General features: G+C 40.5%; 2 protein-coding genes across 4 annotated transcripts in view; one reads left to right on the top strand and one right to left on the bottom strand.

Moving 5' to 3' along the window:
- Positions 1-24854, top strand: part of ARFGEF3 (ARFGEF family member 3) — a 176530-nt gene that overhangs the window by 53525 nt on the left and 98151 nt on the right. For all 3 annotated transcript variants that reach the window (XM_017530437.2, XM_017530435.2, XM_017530436.2), the window contains 2 exons: positions 14392-14460; positions 23967-24089. In XM_017530437.2, coding sequence (XP_017385926.1) covers positions 14392-14460; positions 23967-24089 — 192 coding nt within the window. The remainder of the gene's footprint in view (positions 1-14391; positions 14461-23966; positions 24090-24854) is intronic.
- On the bottom strand, positions 1999-2438 carry PBOV1 (prostate and breast cancer overexpressed 1). Its single transcript, XM_017530440.2, is given in 4 exon segments — positions 1999-2058; positions 2060-2099; positions 2141-2252; positions 2255-2438. Coding segments are annotated over 4 exon segments (396 nt in total).

Raw genomic sequence — 24854 nt, 5'->3', positions numbered from 1 at the left:
GGTTCAGGCAATTCTCCTGCCTCAGTCTCCTGAGTAGCTGGGATTACAGGCACGCGCCACCATGCCCAGCTGATATTTTGTATTTTTAGTAGAGATGGGGTTTCACCATGTTGACCAGGATGGTCTCGATCTCTTGACCTCGTTGTCCACCCGCCTCAGCCTCCCAAAGTGCTGGGATTACAGGCATGAGCCACCGCGCCTGGCTCAGTAATATTTTAATGGCAGAGTCTTACACTTGGGAGGTTTCTTCAGATGGTTAGCTTTGATGTTCTTAACTCTGGGCATTTGGTCTTCTAGAGTTCTTTTGGAAAGAATGGGATCATTAGTGAAGTTTGAGAGTGAAATGGCTAATTTGTCTTGTTTCTCATAACAAGGAGAAATCTCTTCTTAGCCTGAAGCCACCAAGACACTTCAGAAGATTTGCAGCAATCTCTAGCATTAAGGAAAAATCCAACATTTGATGAAAAATGTTTAACTCCTGAATGTGTCGTTGTTGGAGGTTGATCCAACAAGCTTGCAAACATATTGTTTGTGCAGTTAATGCGATGAAGTGTCTAAAATATGTGATTCTGCTAAGTAAATAGTTCTCACACAGCCTTCCCTCTTCCTGATCATAAGGTTGAGTGATGAGAATCTTTTTCTCCTTTGCAAACATATTGATATAATTCTTGCTAAGTTTCGTCACATCTTTCTTTACCCTTTGATTTGACAGCCTTCAGCAGATGGTAAAAATATATGAAAAAGTAAGTAACAAACATGGAAAGCTTAGAGATGTGATTTTCCTTTAAGGAGTTTATGCATTATTTTTGAGATGGAGATTTTCATATTATCTATTAATATCTTTTTAAAGCACCACCACTCCCAAGTGTTAACTATATTTGAGAATCACTCTACTAAGTGTCTTAAAACTTTTCCCACATAATCTTATTTAAGCGAGTATAAATGCAGAGGCCCCCATCACTTGCTCTAGATCTTCTCTAGTTCCAAAGAGAATGGGAAGCTTCTCTGATTTTGTAATCATTTATTCAGCAAATCTTTGATTGTTTTCTGTGTCAGGCACTGTGCTGGGCACAGAAGATCCTATGGTGAAGAAAACAAAACCAAAGAAAAATGCAGCCTGTGTTTGGAGGCTAGTGATAGTTAGAAATCAAGTAAATAGGCCGGGCGCGGTGGCTCAAGCCTGTAATCCCAGCACTTTGGGAGGCCGAGGCAGGTGGATCATAAGGTCAAGAGATCGAGACCATCCTGGTCAACATGGTGAAACCCCGTCTCTACTAAAAATACAAAAAACATTAGCTGGGCATGCTGGCGCGTGCCTGTAATCCCAGCTACTCAGGAGGCTGAGGCAGGAGAATTGCCTGAACCCAGGAGGCGGTGGTTGCGGTGAGCTGAGATCACGCCATTGCACTCCAGCCTGGGTAACAAGAGCGAAACTCTGTCTCAAAAAAAAAAAAAAAAAAGAAAGAAATCAAGTAAATACATAAATCCGCTAGTTCCCACTGATCCACAGTTTCACTTTACTTGGCTTCCATTAGACATTGTAATGTCTCCTAAACTCTTGACTCAGGCATGACTTGAAAATTTCACTAGTCACTAAGGGAAAACTAGTAACATACTATGAGTATTGTTTTTATCCGTCTGGTGCCTAGCACAGGATCTGGCACCTAGCTTACTGATTCCTTGTTAATTTAGTTATTGACTAATGGAGAGACAGAAACGCATGTGATAGTTTTTAATGGCCCACTAGGATAAACAACAAACCAAAGAAACTAAATTGAGATAGTAGATAATAATCTGTGAGTACAAGAATGAGAAAGATCAACATGGGTTTATATTTTAGAACTGAAATAACGTCCTACATCATCAAATCCTTTTCATAAGTAAATTGAAGTTGGAATGGTTTAGTTGCTTGGCTGGGTTTAAACAGTCATTGATAGCAGAATTGCCTTTTCAACCCTTTGTATTTTTCTGGAAAGGTTTTGCAGCAGGGCTGAGAGTTTATGTGGTCGGCAGGTGTATAGTTTCAGATAGATAGAGAAGACAGCACTCCAGACCTAGAGGTTTGAGTTACCTGTAAGATCAATGTGAGTAATATGGCTCTGAAGATAATGAAACATAAGAGAGAGTGGAAATCCCTCACACTAGATAGGTATTCACTGAGGAACCTTTCATGGCCAAGTGTGTCTGCAAGTGTTCGAGAATGGCATGGTGTGACTGTTCTGTGGAATAATCAAGGAACTCTGTTGCCTTTGACTTCTTTTTACTTTTTCTTTTTTTCAAAATATCTTGTAGCAAAATAGTGAGAGTGCAGCTTCTGGAGCTAGAATGCCTGGTAGCCTTGGGAAGTTACTTTATCTGTGCCTCAATCTTCCAATTTGTAAAATGTGAATAATATTGTGCATATCCTCATATTTCTGATTACTTAAGAAGGCCCTCATATTTACTACTGTAAATTGAACTGTAGCTCTCTAGCTTAAAAGAATAATTTTGTAAATTATCATATATCAGCACCTCAGTATATTTAAGGTCCTAACCATCAGCCATGAGTCCACAGTCCAAGGAAAACACCCCTCTATTTAGCTGAGCTAATGTTTCTGTTCCATCCTGCTAGGTGGAGTTCTTGTGATTTGATTATTCCATAAGAGCTCTGTAATTATTAAGTGTTTCAGATCTAGAGACTCAAGTTGGCTGTAGAGCTTTAATAACCCTATCTTGAGTAGCTTGCTTGGTGAGGTCTATAAGTATCAACAATACAACTATCAAAAGTCCTATGTTTATATTGGTAGAGACAATTTGAGATGAGCTTCTCATCCTGCAGAGTCTGAGAGGGAAAGAGAAAAGGAAGGAGAGTGAGGGTGTTATCTGGAGCATACCAATGAAATTTGACTTCTTAAAAATCCAGCTGTGAGATTAAGTCAAAATATGTTTGTTACAGGTTAAACTTGAAAAAGTAATTTATTTGAAATTATTTGTATTGAATTTTTTTTCTTTTTAGACCTCATTTTTATTGGTTTATTCAGCAAATATATTTTTGTTACCAACAGTACATAAAACTAGGATTAAAAACAAAACATTCAAAGGCAAGGGTTTATAATTCAGTAGGAAAGCAAGAAGAGGCAGGCTATTACCACAATTCAAAGTAGCTGTGTATGTTTAACCAGAAGAAAAGTTCAGTAGGCATGTTCAGGAGGAAGAAGTGTGTTTAGCAGGAGAGAACATCCTTCAAGGAGAGACTACTATTTGAGTTGGATTTTGAAAGATAGGTAAACAGATAATTATGTTGGGAGAGAGGGCATTCTTGGTAGAGAAAAAATGTCCTGGAGATGGCAACTGTAATTAGTGAGGAATAGTGGATGATGAATCTGAAAGGCAGATTGAAGAGGCCTGCTCTCTGTAGGCAGGCAGGTGATCCAGCCAGAGCTGGGGGTTAAACATGGAAGGTGAGGAGAGGGAGGATGAGTTTGCCGCATGATCTGGGAATCAGCAGAACCAAGTCAGTGGCATCGTGAAATACCTTATTGGAAGAGGCTGAGCCGGTGGTACCAGGACTTAATTCAGGTTGGTGGCAGTAGGAAGGGGCCACCTGGGCTGAATGCAGAAAGGTGTGACGGAGTGCACTGACCTGGTTTGCAGAGACAATGAGGAGCAGCTGGTGACTAGCACTGGCATGGGCAGTGAGTAGGTGGGAAAGGAAAGCCCAAGCTGCCTGCGGGACTCACAGACGGAGTCCAGTAGGTTGAGCGCTGGTCTTAAGGGGCTAATTTAAGAGAGAGAGAGAGACTGAGTTCATGTTATCATGTCTCAATATTTATATCTAAATTTTTGATGTGTGTGTGTGTGTGTATGTGTGCATAATATTTTAAAAGACTAGTTTAAAGAAATGCTAGTAGTTTACCATTATGGGCGTTCCAAAAAAGAAAAAATTCATTGTAAATCCCATCATGTTGACTGATTTTTGTATACTGATTTCTCATCATATCTACTTATGTGCTGATAGTTGTATTCATTGTGTGTTTAGGATTTTCTTTTTTTTCTTTCCTCTTTTCTTTTCCCTTTTATTTTCTTTTGGCAGGGTTTCACTGTCACCCAGGATGGAGTGCAGTGATGCAATCATAGCTCACTGCAGCCTTGACCTACCGGGGCTCAGGTGATCCTCCCACCTCAGCCTTCTGGGTGCACCACTATGGTCAGCTAATTTTTGTATTTTTTGGTAGAGTCAGGGTTTAGCCATGTTGTCCAGGCTAGTCTCGAACTCCTGCATTCAAATGATCCATTCGCCTTGGCCTCCTAAAGTGCTAGGATTAGAGGCGTGAGCCATCACAGTCAACCTGTTGCTTGCTTTATACTTTAAATCATAAGCATTTTCTACATGGCCTTATATATATATATATATATATATATATATATATATATATATTCCTTTAAGTACAGTTTTGATGGTGGCATACTTAAGAATTGTATTTTTTATTTTTCTATTGTTTTCCATTTTATTTGTTGCCAATACAAAATATTTAATCTATGTTCTAGATGAAAGAAATCTGATTTTTATATACTGATTTCTCATATCTATTTATGTGCTTATAGTTATATTCATTGTGTGTATAGAATTTTCTTATATCCTTGTTTCTATGAGAAAATGTATCCTGCATTCTACTGAAATCTTAGGCAAGAGTCTATTTCTAAAACATGAACTACTTGTACAATGGAAAAAAAATAAGTCTTTTCCACTCAACTTTTGGGTGTAGGTTCTAATACGCTTGCTGGTCTTCATGTCTGATACACTTGCTGGAAGGGCGTTGATTCAGCCCTTCCCCAGTAATTTCCTTTTCTTTTTCCCCACCGTAATCATGCGTTATCACCCAGCAGTAATCAACATGTAACTGACGGATCCAGTTTGTTCTTCCTAAGGGTTGGAATGAGTAGACCTCATCTTGACCAACTAAATTGCCTTGCCACATAAACACAGTGGAATCTCCTGGAATTCACTCGAAAGAGTAAAGCAAGTTCATATTCTAAAATAAATATGGTTGGAACTATGCCTCATGCATTGGAAACCACCCCAAAATGCGGTAGGCAGTTCAGGCTGGGCTGAGCCGTCCTGTTCTTTTGCTGATCCCAGCTGGACTTACTCAGCCATCTTCAGTCAGTTGGTGGCTTGGCTGGGGTTGGCTGACTTACAATTGCTGCATCAGATGCAACTGAGAAAACTGGTGCCTTTTTTTATAAGGCTTTTTATTAGAAAACCTTTCATTTTTTAGCATGGCAGGTTATCTACGTGGTGGCAGTGGCACGGAAAACTGAGGAACTCAGACCCCCAAGTGTTTGGGGGGTTTAGTTGGTTTGCTTGCTGATGTCCCATTGGTCATTTCAAGTTAATGGTCACTCCATACCTCATATTTAAAAGGTAGAGAAATAGATTGTTTCTTGATGGGGATATCTACAGGGGTAATTAAGAATTTCAGAGCTAGAAATTAGTTGTTTACCATATTAGAACCTTGGTGAAGTTGATGTGATTTTCATGAAATGGCACAAAGAAATTATTTGGTCTAATATGTCAATATTTGGGATGTTTAGAAACTGAAATTAAGGATTACAACCTGGGGAAAATGTTGACTCTAGAAATAGATTTGTGAGGTCTCTAGTTAGAAATGACAGTTATAAGACTTGGCCAAGGGAGAAAGTTTAGAAGGGAGAAGAAAATATAAATAATGAACAGATTATTTGTTCAGGTGAATTAGCGAAAATAATTGTAATTAATATTTACATATTTTTTCTATGAATATCACTGGTACAGTATTTCCTAGAATTAGGTGCTAAGGGCATATCTGATGAATATCAATAACTTCTAGTGGCATCAATAAAGGCCAGAAAAGAACCTGTGACATGACCATAAGCCAATAAGTAATTTGAAAGATTTTCCATCTTGGGTATTTAGGAGCTCTAGCAAAATCTGTTTCCTTAAAAAACCTCTCAGAATAGCTATTTGCCAGGAATTCGGCAAGTTGAGCCAGAAAGTGATTTGTTTGATAACCTGCTAAAAGTAGTAGATGTTTTATGAAATGAAATAACTTGATGCATTTTCTTAGGGTCAAAATAAAGATTGAGGATGTAGCCCAACTGCTTGTTGTGACTTGCAGTCCACAGCCTCTGAAGCAAAGGGAAGGATCAATGGCGCATCCTAGATCCTCTCTGGAAATCCTAGATTCTAGCTCTAAGCCTTTTGGAATTGGAACAATGTTGTAGAGCAGGGGCATCCAATCTTTTGGCTTCCCTGGGTCACATCTGAAGAATTTTGTTGGGCCACACATAAAATACACTTAACACTACTGATAGGTGATGGGCTTTAAAAAATCTCAAAACAATATCATAATGTTTTAAGAAAGTTTATGAATTTGTTGGTCCACATTCAAAGCCATCCTGGGCCACATGTGCCCCATGGGCCGTGGGATTGGAGAAGCTTGTTGGTAGAAGTTCTGAGCTGTGTGTACAAGGCATGTGGGATAGAAATGAGTGAAACAGTTGTTCTCCCTTGGGAGCAATTTTGTCCTTAGGGGGCATTTAGCAATGCCTGGAGACATCTTCAGTTGTCACAACTGGCAGTGGGAGGGAGGAGCTGGGGGATAGGGGTACTGCCACTGCCATCTATTGGTTGTGCCAAATAGGCACTGGATGCTGCCAAATATCCTTCAGTGAGCAGCACAGTCCCCCCACAAATGGAATTATTTTGCCTAAAACATGAATAGTGCTGAGATTGAAAAACCTGACCAAGTAAGAAAAAACAGCTCATCTTTGTCATTCCACATTTTTATTTATTTATTTATTTTAATTTCAATAGCTTTAGGGGTACAAGTGACTTTTGGTTGCATGGACAAATTATATAGTAGTGAAGTCTGAGATTTTAGTGAACATGTCACTTGGGTAGTGTACCTTGTCCCTGATACATAGTTTTTTATCCCTCATCCTCCTCCCTCCCCCATTCTGAGTCTTCAATGTCCATTATTTCACTCTGCGACATCCATACTTTAAAGTAAGGAAATGTCCTCTGAAAATTCTTTGTTTCCTCTGTGACTCGATCCCTCCCTCACTCCAAAGATAAACATTGTGCCATTCTGTGAACTTCAGAAGACTAAGTCTGCTTTGTTTTTTGTGCCTGGCCCATGGGGGAAAAAAATCTCTGTTGATATTTCATGGTCTAGGTACACTTTCAGCAATTAACACTCCATTTGGCGGCACGTACGGAAGTCGGGCACACCCTTCACCCCATAGAAGGGCATTTGATGTCTCAATATTCCTGTGCTAATCAGTGAATTTTCTGTTCTTGCTGCCAAATTTGACAGAGTAAAAAAAGAACTGGAATGTTTCTAAAGAGAAGGAATTATGCAATGATTTTTAACTTTATGAAGTTTAAAGCCAATCTACATGAGAGGCCAGAAGGGAATGTGTGTTAAGTAACAAAGCTAAATTCTCAGCCAGAGCCAGAGTTGGGCTTTGAAGTGCGCCTGGCATTAAGGTTTTCTCCATGCACCAAGAGAGACAAATGCAAGGCCTTCTGTGGGCTGTACTGTTTTGAGCCCTAAGTAGCTTATTTTGTTTGGTTCATGCCCTCAGTATGGCCTAGGGGTAGATTGACTCCCCCAAATCAGCTCACATTTTGATAGTACCCTTTTTGTTCCCTAGGTTTAATTTATTGATTATATGTATTATAACATGAAATTTAGAGTTCCATGAAAGGATGAATACAGCATTATACCTTGTGTATTATTGTGTTAGACCCTGCCATGCCTTCCCAGAGGACAGTGCCTTTCCCCGTTTGGAATGTTCATTACAGCTTTTTGTAATTCATTATTTTATTACTATCTTCATACCAAATGTTAGCTCTGCAAGATTAGAGTTTATCTATTTGTTCACTGCTGTGTGCCCAACACCTACCCTGGGCGTGGCCTCTAGTAACACCTCAGCAGATACTTGTTAAGTGAATGAATGGGAGCCTGAATCATGCCACACACAGGGAGATGTAGCCTGGCCATGGAGTTGCTCTCTCATCACTTCAGGAATTACTTCTTCACCCCTGAGTCCTCTGGAAATGGTCCTGCAAAGGGCTCTGTTGGAACCTAACAGAAATGAGCTCTTCAACTCATAAATCTTATATGCAAGTTACCGTTTATGATGGTGAGTACAGAAGATACATAGGTTCTCAAGGGAGCATAAAGGGAAATATCAGAAATGTCTCATGGGAGATGCTTTCTGATTTTACTAGAGATGATTTTCTCCCCATCCAAAACGAAAGTCCTGCCAGATTCATGTAATTTGCTAATCCTCAATGAGGGATTACCAAATTATAATTTCCCTAAATAGATCATCTGAAACTCCAGTGTTACATTACATGGTTACAAAAATTGCCTTTCACCAGTCAGACCACCTGGATCTGACATTCAGATGCCCAGAACAGTTTTCTTCCACACCACAAGGGCTGTTTTACTACACTGTCTACACATTTCACAGTAATGAGTAGGCACATAGATGCACAGTCCACTGAAACTGTGAGGCTGACCATTCATCTGGACATTTGATAGAAGATACTGAGCACGGGCCAGGGCCCAGCTGCTCCCAGCACCTCCCAGGGCCCAGCAAGGTGCTGTGAACAAGCAGGCCTCAAAAAAGGTAGACCTTACTGCCAAGAAGCTGAGAAATCCAGTGTGGGTGGGTGTGTGTGTGTGTGTGTGTGTGTGCGCGCGCGTGCGCGCGCGTGTGTGTATAGTATACAGATTTAAGTAGTGTATCTAAACTATTCCAAATTGCCCATTCTGTAGCATTAAATACTTTATATTAGGCAATTTGAGCAAATTATATTTCTATTCTCTAAGGCATGTTACTTCATTAATATCTAATATAAAACTTGGTAAAATATGTGGGAACAGTGGGGTATGAGAGATTTCAGCCAGGTTGACTCGGACAGTAGGGCTTGGTGGGAGGGCAGTGGTAGGATGGTACCCAGGTTTCAGACATGGGTGACCATTGCCTTCTTTCCCTGCATCTTTTTTCCAAATGCACAACAGCCAATTCATTGCCATTGGAACAACTAGGAACTGTCTTTGACATCATCTACATCTTACTAAGTGCCTGTTTTATCTCTCTTTCAATTTGCCCTAGTTTATCTCTTCTTAGTTATGATTTGTTGGCCTGACCAGCCCTAATATGTGTGAAACACTTAACGTAAGGCATTTACATTGACATGCAGTAAACTTCCAGCTGACCCTTCCAGCATCCTCCCTGGCCTCTGCTTTCACACTTCCATGCCTTACTCATGACACTGCCGTCTCTTGAGGCGTCTTTCCCTCCCTTTTCTCTCCAGTGTTGGTGCTTTGTTCACATGTCCTCTCATCTGCAAAGTGTATCTTTTCCAAAGTTATTGTGTCTTCTAGCCTTCCAAATCGTTATATACCTCACAATTGCAGAAGCGCTTATCACAGTCAGCCTTGAAGAAGAGTTGCAGGCATTCATTTCTCCAATAGATGAGATTTTTTTGTTTTTTTTTGTCAAAGACTGTGCTTCCTTTATATTTGTAATCCCACAACGATTAGAACCTTAGTGAATAATGACTGGAATTGAATAATAGTCTAAAAGGGAGAACAGAAAGAAGAAAGTGGAGCTGGGTCAGAAAAATGATAGCTTGTGGCTTTGGTAAGACATGGAGTGAAAACCAAAGGTTTTATGTTTTTCTATATAGGTTATCTGATATTTCTAAGTTTCTTTTACTTGAAATAAGCTTAATCATTATGTTGGAATAGCTACCATAAGCTACATCAAATGAGACTTGTGTAGCTTCTGTGAGAAGACAGCCTTAAAGATCTGTCTCATCTGCACTATTTCTTTAATCATTCATTTGTTCCTGTAAATATCCTTGGGGGATGGGATGGGAATTTTAAAGGTAAAGGGCTAGAGGACATAGACAAAGTCACACAGCAATTAAACGCTAAATCACATGTATGATCATGTCCCATTTGTGGCCCTGACATCACAGCTTCTGCTCTGCCCTGATCGTGGGCCCTGGGCAGGGTGTGCCTGACAGAGAAACCCCCGATTATGACCAGAACATGTCCTTGGGAGAGGATTAATTCAGGATGTTCTTAGAAGAGCACACCTGCGATTTTGTACTCACTGTCATTATCTATCCACATCCATCGGTCTCTAATCTTAATGTGGCCACATTTTCTAGATTCTTACCATTTTTGCCCAAATCTTGCAATAAATCAACTTTGCTTTCTCCTTTCAAGTCTAATTCTAGTTTTTTTTTTCCCTGTAAACCCAGGGTTTCTGTGCACATTTTAAATTGAGGGATTGCTTCTTGCACATAGTAGCTATTCAGTCATTGAGTTTTTAAATAAAGTGATCGGGGACATTTATTTGCCATTGTAATGATTTTTGCCTTTTCATGGAAAGCTTTGCCCCTGTTTTTCCTATTTTCCTTGTGGCTCATTTATGGAGGCAGTTTCTGCAAGCTGTTATAGATTGCAAGACACTGCCCATCACTCAAGTTCCTGCTGTTCCATGGTAATTTAGTCAATATGCTTTAATGACCCTGGGAAGGATATATTTTTAATAAAATTGCCCTTGATATTTAGCTGCTTCTGTTTTCCATGGGACTAACGTGCTCAGAATGTTAATCTAAACTTGTTGCCCTCTCATTATGCAATGGAAGTCAGATGATTTCAATTTGTTATTGCCCTAAATTTTCTACCCCTACTCTGTGTTTTAATCCTGCAAATTAATACATGCTAAGGATTGGGAACATCAACAGTTTCGATAAGTCATTTTTATCTGCTGCATCATCCTGGCTAGACACTCTGCCCTTTATATATTTTGTGAGTCCCAGGAGGGCATGGAACCATCAGCCCTGTAATTAAAATCTGTGCTTCTCAACAACAAACTGCATGAACTTAAGGAACTGGCTTCATTAATGTGCTTTACCTTCCTTTCATTATTTCCTGTTGTTTTCAGATATATATGTTATATTGGGGTTTAGGGGTGCCCTCAGCTCCCCTAAAAGGATGTTTCCCCAGGTTCTTAGTCTCCTGCTCTCTCAAGAATGAGAGAGGGGACCATGGTGCAGTGCATAGTAAATGCCGAACTCAAAAGTGTTGGTAGAAAGTGATTTAGAGAGAAAGAAACCGGAGAAGGAGAGAGAAACAGCTAACTCTCACACTGAGTGAGAGAATCCAGAAAGATGGAATCCAGGAGAGGAAAGCAGCTCCCACACTGAGTGGAAGGGAATAGAGAGAGATGGAGTTTAGGAGGGGAAGACAGGGGTCGACGAGAGATTGTGGAAGGGGACTCCAGAGGGGAAACCCAGGAGAGAGAAAGACAGCTTCCACGAAGGGAGTGTTCGTGGAAGGGGACTCAAACATGGCATCCAAAGGGGTGTGGAAGAAGGGGACTTTTAACCTGGGAGGAACCCCCACCTTCCCTAAGACCCTGGGCCAATGAAAGGAGTTCCTTAGAACTTCCGCTGGAGTGATTGACCTTTTGTTTCTTCCTGCACCTGTAAAGTTTGAACATAAACCATTAGATCTCCTGGATGGAGAGAGATGGGAGGGGGGTATGGCCCTGGGAAGTTCTTGCCCTTAAAACTACACCCCCTTGTGGACCTGGACCATATTCCCATATATATATGTATCTCAGTGAGTCTTTGAATATTAGTGGCCAGACATTAGGTGTGAAAAGACTTCCTTCCAACATCTTGTGAACATGGTCAGCATTGGCTGGGGGCCCGGGTGCAGGTATCCTCAGCTTCTGTGGACTATTGCAGGGAGGCCTCCCTCTATATATGCTGGGCTTCCCTGCAACACAGAGGGTCGAGCTTCCTGCATTCCCCTGAGAATCTTGATTACTGATACTGCTAACTCAACACCCTCATGAAGACCTCGCTTCGGTAACTTCTCCTGCTTCCAGCTGCTGCTGCCGAAAAGCAGCTCTTGCTCACAGAAAACTGGGTCAAGTTGTGAACGCTTCTTCCTAATCCTACCCTTGTGTACCTTGTATGAATACATAGAGCCATGGAAGGCAGAAAGTCGATCGTCAGTCCTGTAAGCAATGTTAATAATTAACCAGTGCAGACAAATATTTGCCATCATTGTTTTCATATTACAAAGTGGTGGCAGTCTTTATTGTCAATACTTAAAAAACCAAGAGCCCAGATGGACTGAGTGGCCTCTGCTGGCCAGCACCACCACCACCTCAGACTCCCCACACCCCTGCCATGAAACGTGGCACCAAAAATAAACTTCAAAGTAAGAAAGCATCATGTGAGAATGTCCTGAGGGCCTTTCAGAGGCTCAGCGGATGGTATAGTCTAATGAGAAGATTGCAAATAAGCAAACAAGTCATTTATGAGACTGATGTCTGCTCTGAAGTAAATGAAACAAGGAGATGTGATGGGGATTACACTAGAGAGCGCAACCCGGGAATGTCTCTCTGAGGGGGCGATGTCTGAAGTGAGACAGGAAAGAAGCCAATCAAGCCACATGGTAAAACAAGTAGAGGAGGAGCCAAGGACAGGGCTTTCCGGCCATGGGACCACCACTGTGTACCTACAGGGTCTGGAAGGTGTAGCCTCCCTCCAAGCCCAGGGTAGGTCCTGGTGACCCTACTGCTCTCAGCTTTCATCCGTCCCTGCCTACCAAGTCCCAACTCCCAAAGATTGTCATGAGACAGAAGCCTTCATTTCCCATAAAGCCAAGGGGCAATTGCTCCCCTAGTCCCTTTTTCTCAATTGCCACAGCACTTAGCCAATTTTTTTTTTTTTGGAGACAGAGTCTCACTCTGTCGCCCAGGCTGCAGTGTAACAGTATGATCTCGACTCACTGCCTGCAACCGCTGCCTCCCAGTTTCAAGCAATTCTCACGCCTCAGCCTCCTGAGTAGCTGGGATTACAGGCGCCCACCACCATGCCTGGCTAATTTTTCTGTGTGCATTTTTAGTAGAGACAGGCGTTCGCCATGTTGCCCAGGCTGGTCTCGAACTCCTAACCTCAAGTGATCTGCCCACCTTGGTCTTGCAAAGTGCTAGGATTACAGGCGTGAGCCACTGTGCCTTGCCGACTGAGCCGATTTTTATCTGGAGTTGATTCTTGGATTAAGTCCCTTTAAGAATCAAAAGACTGAGGAGCATACCTGCAATTAATACTCACCCTTGTGACTAAATATGGCAAAAAGTATTTCTTCCCTTTTAATTGCATTCATACTTGTTTTCTCTGAAGGACCAGCCTAGCTGACAGCTAAGACTATGAGATGGGGAGAGATTTCTTTTCACATCTGACAACTGCAGTTTTGGGGCATGCTGATTAGATGTATATCCTGTATTAGGTAAATTTGCTAGGCTTCCATGCTCCTTCGTGAATTGAACAGATGAGAAAAATTCTCAGAAGACTGCTCCTGGCAGGCCAAGCTGCAGGCAGGGCATGGCTGTAGGGTTTGAGATCAAGGAGCAGACATCAGCACTTTCGTGTCTGTTTTCTGCAACAAGAAAAGTCAGAAGCTAAATGAAGAGGGAGAAAGTACCCTCTTCTCTACAAATTGAGAAGCATTTCTTAAAATGCCACAGGCTTTTATTGATCTGTTCCCTAAAGGCTTACAAGCAGAAAGTGAAGTTTTTAGTGATCTTTAAAGATCTTGCAAATGTTATCCACCCATTGTCTGTGTATCTCGGAAAATAAGGGAAGTAAACCCCGTGTAGCATTCTGGAGGAAACTGCAAGAGGGAAGAGGAAATTCTAATTCCACGTGGATTTGGGAAGGGGATAGGAATAGAAAATGACGCTCACCTTTGACTCCCAGAAGAGGTGGAGATGGCTTTGCCTAGTGAGTGAGCACGTGGAGTCAGAGTCCTTGAGTTCAAATCTCAGCTTCACAACTTGCTACCTCTATGACCTTAGTCAACATATTTAATCATAGGGTTTTAGTTTTCTCATCAGTAAAACAGGAGCAATAATAACAACACTTATTTTTAAAAGATCATCCTAGATAATTCATATGGAGTGCCTAGCATTAAGCCTGGCATTTTTCAAATGACTGCTACTAAACAACTCTTTTTCGGTTTTTGCTGTTACTCGACACACGTCCTGGAGCTGTTGAGAGATGCTGTTTTTGGCCAGTCTTGCAAGTCCGTTCCATGGAGAGAGATTAGCAGCCTTTATTTTGTAAAGGATAGTCTCTGCTTTATTAAACACTGTGTGGCCACTAATGAGAAAGCGGTGGGTGGGCTATAAAGAAACATTAAATAAAGCAAATAGCAAAAGAATAATAAAAACAGGACTCCACAAAGGGCATATGAAACAACAGTGAATTTCCCTACTGTTAACCCCTTGTCCCTTCTTTCATCTCGCACCTTGTTAAAGGTTTTACTGTGCATCACCTACACGCCGACATTTGATCTGAATGGGAGTGCTGTGCTGAAGATTGCTGAGGTGAGTACTGCTTTATCTCTAATTGGTGTAAATACTGGGGTGGAACTAAGCCCCAGCACTGGAGTGAACCCTTCTCTGATTACTACCATGGGGAATTTCTGCTAAGATATTGATCTGTGGGAAGCATGCTGTGTGGTGCACCATCCTTGCTTGTAATGCCCTGTGTCTCAGAGCCCTGTGTGTTTGCGTTTGCTTTGCTTCAGGCCTTAATTGTGGGAATAACAGTACTGGTTCCCCTTACCCTGCTCTACCCAGGCGTATTGCTTTCTCGGTCTAATTTGCCTAAGACTCATTGAAAAGCGTTTGATTTTAAAGAATAGTTTTTAAGAAACCAAGTAGGAGATTTAGAGAGATGTTTATAGATTAAATCCCCTCCCCTTCAAAACCCTGATGAATGCCTTTTGTAATGATAAAGCCTTCTCTTTTTCAATCGGTATTGCAGCCCGGAGTAATGTGTGCCTTCCAGCACTCCCAAGAATGTGTCCAACAGAAAACTTGGCTTCTTGAATGTCTGGCATATGCCTTTGGCTTTTGGAAACATTATCATTTCAAAGCTGAACTTTAATATGCTTAGAATAATTTCCCTTCCATTTCTTGAAAAAATATCTTCAGGATTTGTATATTCTGATAAGAATATACATTCAAATGACAAAAAGGAATGATTTTCTGAGTTCTGAAATGGTGGAGAAAAAGGCTAATTATCAGCACTTATGGAGAGTACTTATATTAGCAGATACATGTGCTTTTTATGGTATCATGTGGTATTAAAAAGTGAAAATTAAGAGAAAATTATTTTTGAGCATGTAAAAACTTTTATGTGACTGTCAGAAGAGAAAGCAGCAGCCAATCAGCTGACCTCTCATTACAATTCAAGTCACTTTTAAAATATATATTGATATAGATGGAAAGAACACTTTAACACATTTATATATATGCTCTGTATACGTAATGAAATCAAATAATTATCAGTGTTTGCTTTTAATTGAATCTTTTTTTTTTTTTTTTGAGATAGAGTCTCACTATGTTGCCAGGCTGGAGTGCAGTAGTGTGATCTCGGCTCACTGCAACCTCCACCTGCCAGATTCAAGTGATTCTCCTACCTCAACCTCCTGAGTAGCTGGGACTACAGGTGCACACCACCATGCCCAGCTAATTTTTGTATTTTAGTAGTCTCACGAGTAGCTGGGACTACAGGTGCACGCCACCATGCCCAGCTAATTTTTGTATTTTAGTGGAGACAGTGTTTCACCATGTTGGCCAGGATGGTCTCAATCTCTTGACCACGTGATTCGCCTGGTTCAGCCTCCCAAAGTGCTGGGATTGCAGGCATGAGCCACCTGGCCCAGGCTTTCATTGAATTTTAAGAGCCCCTTGAGTGCTTTCATTATTTGCAGGTTCACTTTTCAAAAGATAGTGTTGTTTCTGAGAATAGCAAGAAGCAGGATTGGTGTGTAAGAGGCTTGTTAGCCCTTTGCCATCTGAAGGAAGAAAGGGGAGGTGCCAAGCTACTGCCCCTGCCAACGGAACTGGGGGGAGAGGAAGACAAGGAGCAGAGGGTCTTCAGGAGGAGAGGGCTGCCAGGGAGCTCAGCGCTACCCCTGGATAGGAATAGGTTCTCTCGAGGTTGTTAGTATTAACCTCATGAGAACTGGTTTTTGAATGACAGTAAGAATGATTGAAAATATAAGTCCTGAATAATAGGCACACACCACCAAGTTTGGCATGAGTGAAGGGTGTTCACTGAGAGTATCTGGAAGCCAAAATAAAAAGACTCAGCAGGCCCATCCAGATAGGATGCAACAACCAAATACTGTGGCCTCTTCCAAAACCAGGAAAGGAAAAACAACAACAGATCATAACCAAAGAGCCATATAATGATAAAGGCATTTCAGCTTGGTGGGAGAAAAAGTAGGCTCCGGAGTCCCACTGCTTACATGTGAAATCTGGCTCTACACTTCACAGTGGTGTTGCCTGGGATACCTGTGCCGACCTCATGTTTGCTCTCTGTAGATGAAATAAGTGATGCTTGCTCATAGGGTGGAGTGCTAATTGAGACAGAAAAATACAATCCACATAAAAAGCTTTTAGTGCAAGTCCAGCCACGTGGTAAATGTGAAATGTTTGTCATTGCCACTTTTGAAACAGGGAAGCAGTTTATAAAAGCACCTTAAAATAAACCATTTAAAATGTCTGTGGAAATGTTAAGAAGGAATCTAGATGTTCTCTTCCTGCTTACTCTTGTATACATTGACTGTTACTCACGAATAGTGTTTACCCTGAAACCTGCTGATCAGGAAGTGGGATGTGTACTTAAGTATGAAAAATGAGGCTATGTCTCTAAGGTACTGAAACTATAAAAGGGTCTTTAAGCTCTCAAAATGTAAATAAGAGGGCAGCTTTCATTTGTGTATCTAAATTTAGCTTGCTTAATTAAGCCGCAATAATGAAAGGTTTTTAGAACAGCATCCTCTGTGACAGAGGAAGCACATGAAATATTACCAAATTTAAAAATGGACAACTATGAAATAGCCAACAAGCACTTTCTGCTCAATTCCATGGATAATCATTACTAAAGCTCCATATGGATGCATAGCCGTTCTCTTCATTCATTGAAAGCCAAGCCCAAGATTTCTCTTAATACTATGCCCAGAGTAGCAGATACGTTGAGTTTTCCAAGGAAAGTTACCTTCATATGGGAAAAAGCCGTGAGAGTAGAAATTGCCGAGGTCTTGAAGTAAAAGAAAAGGTGGAGCTACAGCCATGAAGATGGTTAATGACGTTCCACTGGAAAGGTTTTGTTTGTTTTTTTTTTTTGAGACGGAGTTTCACTCTTGTTACCCAGGCTGGAGTGCAATGGCGCGATCTCGGCTCACCGCAACCTCCGCCTCTTGGGTTCAGGCAATTCTCCTGCCTCAACCTCCTCAGTAGCTGGGATTACAGGCACATGCCACCATGCCCAGCTAATGGTTTTCTTTTTGTATTTTTATTAGAGATGGGGTTTCACCATGTTGACCAGGATGGTCTCGATCTCCTGACCTCGTGATCCACCCGCCTTGGCCTCCCAAAGTGCTGGGATTACAGGCTTGAGCCACCGCGCCCGGCCTGGAAAGGTTTTTATACCTGCTGAAGGCTTCTCTGTGGGATTTCTCAAAGGCAGAAAGCCTTGTTCATAAATGCGTGTTTGCTGATTTGTTTTTATTGACTCATGGAAACTTTGTATTCTTTGATTCTATAGCATGCTATCAGGGTCAAGCAAAATCTTTCTCAAATCCTTTTTTTTCTCTAAGATGCATGCTTTCAGGATATGAAAAACACCTTTTTATCATTATTCATTCCAGCCAGCCAGCCCTCCATTCCAGTATACTGGTTAATAATAATAGCTACTACCATTGAGTCCCTAAGGCATAGCAACAAGTAGTATTTTACATGTCTTCTCTTTTAATCTCTGCCACAACTTAATAAAGAACCCAAGCAAAGTGAAGTTTATTTGCTTGCTCAAGTTTCTACAGCTAGATACTCAAATCCAGACTTTTCATATTGCAAACATGTGCTGTGAATCACTCTGCTATATTGCTTCCTGGCTCCCCTCAGTCTTAGAGAATGTTAGTAGAATCTTGCCATAATAATATTGGCAACCTACTGAAGTTCTTAGGAGACTTATACCCTTGGACCTTTACCGAGACATTTAGTTAGATTATTGTTCTATGCTGTTTTTATATATAAAGCTCAAGTGTTGATTCCTTTTATTTTTTTGTCCGTGGATTCAAGTGGCCATTGGGAATATGCCACTTTTTCTGATAGCTTTCCATATTGATAGTGTATCTTTTCTGAGCATTATATATAACACATCGGAGGACTAGAAGTTAGTAATAGTGTCACTCGTTGCCCTGGGGAGCTTGAGAAACGTTAAAGCTCAACACCTGCCACCACCGATTCTAATTTAACAGTTCTAGTTGTCACTAAAGTATTTTTTAGGTTGGGCTGGTTTATAACTTTTAAAGTGTTCAGTGATACTTTTTTTACTCTGATATGGTAGCCTTGTTTCTGAGACGTACCTAAAATAAAATGTTCTACAATTAAAAAACAGAGTTTCAGATATAATCCCACAGAAAAATACACAAATACCCTAATCTGTTTTATCTTGGAAGCATCTTGTTATGTTCTCTGTAAGAGTGGGAGGAGTGACCCCACCTCCTGGCAAGAAAACTAGCAAAGGAAACAGGACCAGGACCTCCAACCAGTTGAGACCACTAGAGTGAGGAAATCGCATTTCGAGGAGCTTGACTTTTCCTTCCTGAAACCCTTTCATTCCTGTGTGCCAGTCTCTCTCTCTGGATTCTGGTTTGACTCCTCTGAGGAGTCTGTTCTTTAGCTAGTTACTGCTAGATGGGCTTTGAGCAAGCTAGTGCTTCTTTGGCAAGGAATTTCCGCATCTCCCTTAAACCTCTCACTTGCTTGGCTCTTGAAGTTTTTTGAAGTTAGAAGACGCACAGACCAGTGTCTCTACTTCATTTTGGACTGGTTCATAGGACAGAGGGTCTCAGCAGACCCTCTGTAGACCAAGTAGATGGCATCTGGGAAGGTGCAGCAATGGATGGGTTAAGGTGTCTTAAGCCATTTTAATATGCCAACTTAAGCCATGAAGACAATAAAGGAGGAAGAGGCAAGTCACAGTCAGATTTCTCCGGATATGCCTCGCACTTTTAGAATTTACTTTTGAGTTTACATCTAAAAGGAAAACCAGCAAACTTCCCTATCTAATGTGGTGATCTGACTTACTTATACAGCTGTTTCCTAGAAGTAATAAAACAACTTCAGTTCACCCCGTGTATATATGTATGTTTGCATCAGCAGGACCAATTTTATGAGATGCCTCTTGCCACATACCCACTTATTCATCTGTCTTGGGAAGGAAAGAATAGGAAGTAGCCTGGCAACTGAGTTGTCAGCATGATTAATCATGGGGCTTAGACTTATAGTGATAGCCAAGATTTTCTCTGGTTCTAATGTGTTCAAGAAGGATTTATGGTCTTCCCTATGTAGACATTCCCTCTGCTTGTTTATAGCTTAATCTCTGATCCTTTCTATTTTTAATTACCATAAATTATTTTTCATCCCTATAAAAGTTTTCCAATTGGAAATATACTAGTTCTTCTCTTTATGGAACTTACTACTCAGTATTAGGCATGATTTTAACAAAGCAGTGCCAACAATTCCATTCAAATGGAAAAGATAAGGTAATTGCACAGTTCAACAAAGTGAAGATCATAGGTATTTTACAGAGCTAAGCACATTTTTATTGTGGCATCTTCTTTAATATTTGTGATCCCTTTGAACAATATATATTGAATATATGTGTGTGTGTGTGTGTGTGTGTATGCGCGCACGTGCATGCTGTTTCATTGTGCACCTTCATATTAAATACTTTAGTGGTTCCTTCCTGGGTTTAACCTAGTATTGTTATCTATCAGTCTGCTTACTCGGTGATGTAACACTTTTATTGCTTATGTATGGCCTGCAGACTTGTGTTTTCTTACTCTTTTTCTTTCTACTTTTGGCATTATTTTGCATTATTAACCATTTGTGTTTGCTCTCAGTTCTGTTTAACGTGTTATGAAGGTGGATGTCTACAAATCAGTGAAATGATCCAAGCGTCCCTTATAACCTCCTCACTGCCCTGCATCTTTGTGTGTTCCTTGTGATCAGGTGCCTGTAGGGCTTTTCACAAGGTATTTGCCTTGGCCCTTTGAGCCTCTGGCAGAGGGGCAGGACTTAGGCTTTCCCAGTGTTGATTCTGCATTATGAAAGCAAAAAGCATGGGCAGGTACAGCCAATAATGGGCAAAATAAAAGAAGAAACTGATTAGCTCTTTCCCAGAAATTCAGCCTGCCTTCAGGCTTGGTTTTCTCTTAGCTGCTCTGATTCAGTGTGCTCATTTAACACTGCTCTGAAGTAGAGGAAGGAAAGCATTAAAAATAGTTAGTCTGGAATACAATGAACAGGTTTATAAAATGGAAACCCTAGCTAGTTCTATGAATCTTGCTAGTTTACCAATATATTATTATTACAGGAGGTTTAAGAAACTTTGCTTTAGAAGATATCAGGATAGCTGAGAAAGCATTCCCTTCTGGGTACCTAAAGACAGCCATATCATCCAATACATGGTAATTGTTATATTTAATGGGACAGCCTTCAGCCTTTATACTCTCAACTTTAGCCAAATGAGCTTCTTAAATTAATACTTGTTTTAGCTGAGTAAACATGCTTACCTTTTCCCTGAATAAAAAGTTTCCTGCATTAAGTCATGTCCCGTGTTAATGCCTATAGCATTAGCAACCAAACACTAAAAACAGTGCTGGCATTAAAACCAAAAAACAAACAAACAAAAAAACCCTTTGATATTTGGAAAGTTCTTGTCTGTTTACAGCACTACATTATAGAAAATCCAATTCCTCACGTGTGCACTTTCTTTCATGAGTCTAAATTTTTTAAACATTTCATAGTGATATGTCTCTCATATCACTATGAAAAGAGTTTATATTGTGTGTAATACAGCTCTCAAAATAGCTCCTCTTTCATCTGTAATGCTTTTAAGGCTTAAAATTCCCCCATAAATTCAAAATGTCAGAGCTTAGAGATCTTAAAGATCAACAGTTAAAAAGATTTCTGAGGAAATGTAAGATTTAAAGAAAGCTGTTAAATTATGAAATACAAATGATACATGATGGTGAGTTTGGCTTCATCAAAGTGAATCACTGCACTCATTTAGATGATTTTCAAAGTTTTAAAACCATTTCATCACATGCAAAAGTAGAAGCATTTCAGGATTAAAATACCTTTCATGGAGGTAGGTAGGGTCTCTGTCACCCAGACTGGAGAGGCATGATATCATAGCTCATTGCAGCTTCTACCTTCCCAGGCTCAGGTGATCCTCCCTTGCCTGGAGCTGGGACTATAGGCATGCACCACCATGTCCGGCTAATTTTTGTATTTTTTGTAGAGATTTGGTTTTGCCACGTTGCACCCAGGCAGATCCCAAACTCTTGGGCTCAAGCAATCCAGCCACCTCACCCTCCCAAAGCGTTAGGATTACAGGTGTGAGCCACCACATCTGAACTGAAATACCTTTTTTTTTTGCTTGCATAAATTATTGTATCTTCAAATTCACTGTATCCATGATAATTTGAGAAAATGAATTAAAAGTCGCATGCCCTAAATACTTTTATGAAAAACAAACACTTTATAACTTGCTTTTGCTTCTTAACTATGAAATGAATTAATCTAGGCCAACTTTCAAATGCAGGTTTGGGGGTTGTTGGGTTTTGTCCAGGTTGAGAAGACTGCTTTTTTTTTTTTTTCTTTTCCAAATAGTTTTTCAGTTTCAAATGCTCCTTTGAAATGCTAATAGGAGGGTGGGGAGTTGGGGAGAGAGAGCATGGGGAGAAATGCCAAATATGGGTGATGGGGAGGAAGGCAGCAAATCACGCTGCCACGTGTGTACCTATGCAACAATCTTGCATGTCCTTTGCATGTACCCCAAAACCTAAAATGCAATAAAATAAAATAATAATAGGTCATATATATATATATAAAAGAAATACTAATAGGAGATAAAGTAAACTTAAAAAATATTTGTGTTTACCTAGTTAATTCTGCTAGGTAAACATAGGCATGGCACAAAGAAAAAAATAACATGAGGCCTGGGAGAAAATTCCTCAGCTTAAGCAGAAGCAGCAACAAAGATTAAAATTTAGTCTCTTGCCTGTCTCAGTTGTCAATCATTAAATTAAATTTGCCATGTAGGTGAGAACCCTGTATTTTCATTATAGATAATCTTGGAGTTATTCCTAGAAAAACAATTTAGGAAATTAGATACCTCTTTTTGTTTTTGTGTCTCTAAATATGTTTTGTAAAATTGAAGGCCTTACGGAGAGAGAAAAAAAGGTAGGCAAATTTAAAGCATGCATTTTCATGTCTATCCCTGTGGCTGCCAGAAGAATTACAGGCAATAAAATATAGCATTAGGAGAAATATCTAATGTAGATGACGGGGTGATGGATGCAGCAAACCACCATGGCATGTGTATACCTATGTAACAAACCTGCACGTTCTGCATATGTACCCAGCACTTAAAGTACAATAAATTTAAAAAGTCTGAAAAGTCATGACTTTTAGCATCATATTATCAAATGAGGGATTTTTTTTTTTCTAGTTGAGATTTCTCCATGTAGCAGCCACCAAGTCTTTTTAGGCTCAACTAGGCATTGAGACTTGCAAGATCCAAATAGGCCACCCTTGGTTTTACATCCAGTTTGCAGGACACAGGACCCAAAACAGAGCAGGACAGTGTTAGGCATTGTTATTCCCGGGGTCCTCAAAGCAGCCTAGGGAAGAACCTCCAGCTCTCAAATGACAGCATAGGTGCAGGGAGATGAGAGCCATCTCGGTGAGTGCAGTCACCTTGGTCTAGATGCCCCATATCCCACACAGGATCAATATTTCTGAAACAACTCTATTAGCAGAGTTCTTTCGGAGGATGTGATCAGTTGGAAGAGTCAGTACACCTAGGGAAGCCCAAACCTGTGGCTACCCACCAGGCATTTACAGTCGATTCACAGTTATCTCAATTCAGATGTAGCATAGTAATTTGGAAACATTTTTGCCATAAGCCATGCTACCTAGTAACACAGCTGATGTTCTACCTTTGTGAAATTTCCAGAAGAACACAGCTAGACGTTTGACCCAAGGTCAAACTCATTCATAGAGCAGGAGAAAGGGTTTTGCTAACCGTTTCCCCATACTTCATAACCTAGGAGTTAATAAATTCTGTTCTGTCTCACAACAAAGGGAGCTTTTTCTTTTTTTTTTTTTTTTTTTTTTTTTTTTTGAGACAGAGTTTCGCTCTTGTTACCCAGGCTGGAGTGCAATGGCGCAATCTCGGCTCACCGCAACCTCCGCCTCCTGGGTTCAGGCAATTCTCCTGCCTCAGCCTCCTGAGTAGCTGGGATTACAGGCACGCACCACCATGCCCAGCTAATTTTTTGTATTTTTAGTAGAGACGGGGTTTCACCATGTTGACCAGGATGGTCTCGATCTCTTGACCTCGTGATCCACCCTCCTCGGCCTCCCAAAGTGCTGGGATTACAGGCTTGAGCCACCGCGCCCGGCCGGGAGCTTTTTCTGATTAATTTCCAGCCATCTGAGTTGGTTCTAGATATAATTATTTGGCACATCTAAAAATCACTAATTTTCATTCTCCTATGATGCTCAGAGGAACAGGTTGTAAGAGTGGTAATCCTTAGGGAAATACTACTTTTTCTATATGCTTAAAACAAATTTCCAGGAATTTAAAATATATTTAGTTATATTTAGTAATAACCAGTCCTAAATCAGGCTGACTTTCTGTTTAAGAGGGATTTGATATCCTCTCTGGTTAATCCCAAAGAATGTTGTTAATGAGCTGATACCTGCAGAGCATGTGTGTTGCTGTCTTATTTCTTTACCAGGTGTGCATTGAGACATACATAAGCAGCTGTCACCAGCGTAGCATAAACACTGCTGTGCGGGCAACTCTCAGTCAAATGCTGAGTGACTTGACTTTACAGTTGCGGCAGAGGCAGGAGAATACGGTGAGTCTGTGACACCCCCACGTTCATCACCTTCCTGGTGGTGACTGTGTGTCCCATGCCCCAGGGCTCCTCCTGCTAGGGCTGCCTGCCTACTGAAAACAGTAGGGAAGGGCTTGCTTGTCTTAAAAGAACATTTGTTTGTATAAATTAAGCTCTTTAGATGTTTTCTTATTTCGCCCCAAAGCTTTGAGAACTGCTTTTCCTTACAATTTTTGTAATTAAGTCATTGTTTTGAAACTTTTTAAATCATTGTTTTAAAACCTCTCATATTGAAAATGTTTATTAGAAATATTGCGATGCATTAACAAATATTGGAAGTAAATTTGAAATTAAGAAAAATGAATAGAATTTATGACCTGTTTTGAGGTTGGGTATGTTTCCCTTTGTTAACTAAAAGAAGGCAGCAGGAGGCCTCCCTCACCTGCTGGGACCTTCAGGGTGAAATTGAACTGGTTTTCTCTCTGTCATCAAAGCCCACTAGAGCTTTTTGCTCTGAACTTGAACAGATTGTCTAAAATGAGTGTTCCAGGGGAAAATGTAAGTGTAATTGGCTTCTTGTATATATTGTCTTCTGGGAATGTTAATGAGAGGATGATTCCTCTTCAAACTTGGTGTTTTGTGTTGTTTTAAAATCTGCCTCTGTAATGATTTAGATTAAAATCCTTTTGAAATCTGCAAGGAATGTTCTGAAATGACATTAGTTATTTGTTCAAATAGAAAATCTCAGTTACAGTCCCAGATATCTCAGAAATTAATTTTATAAAA

Source organism: Cebus imitator, unplaced genomic scaffold, assembly GCF_001604975.1.
Source record: "Cebus imitator isolate Cc_AM_T3 unplaced genomic scaffold, Cebus_imitator-1.0 Scaffold65, whole genome shotgun sequence".
Lineage (NCBI taxonomy): Eukaryota > Metazoa > Chordata > Mammalia > Primates > Cebidae > Cebus > Cebus imitator.
Note: the sequence above shows the minus strand (reverse complement) of the source record. Positions and strands in the feature narration are given on the sequence as shown.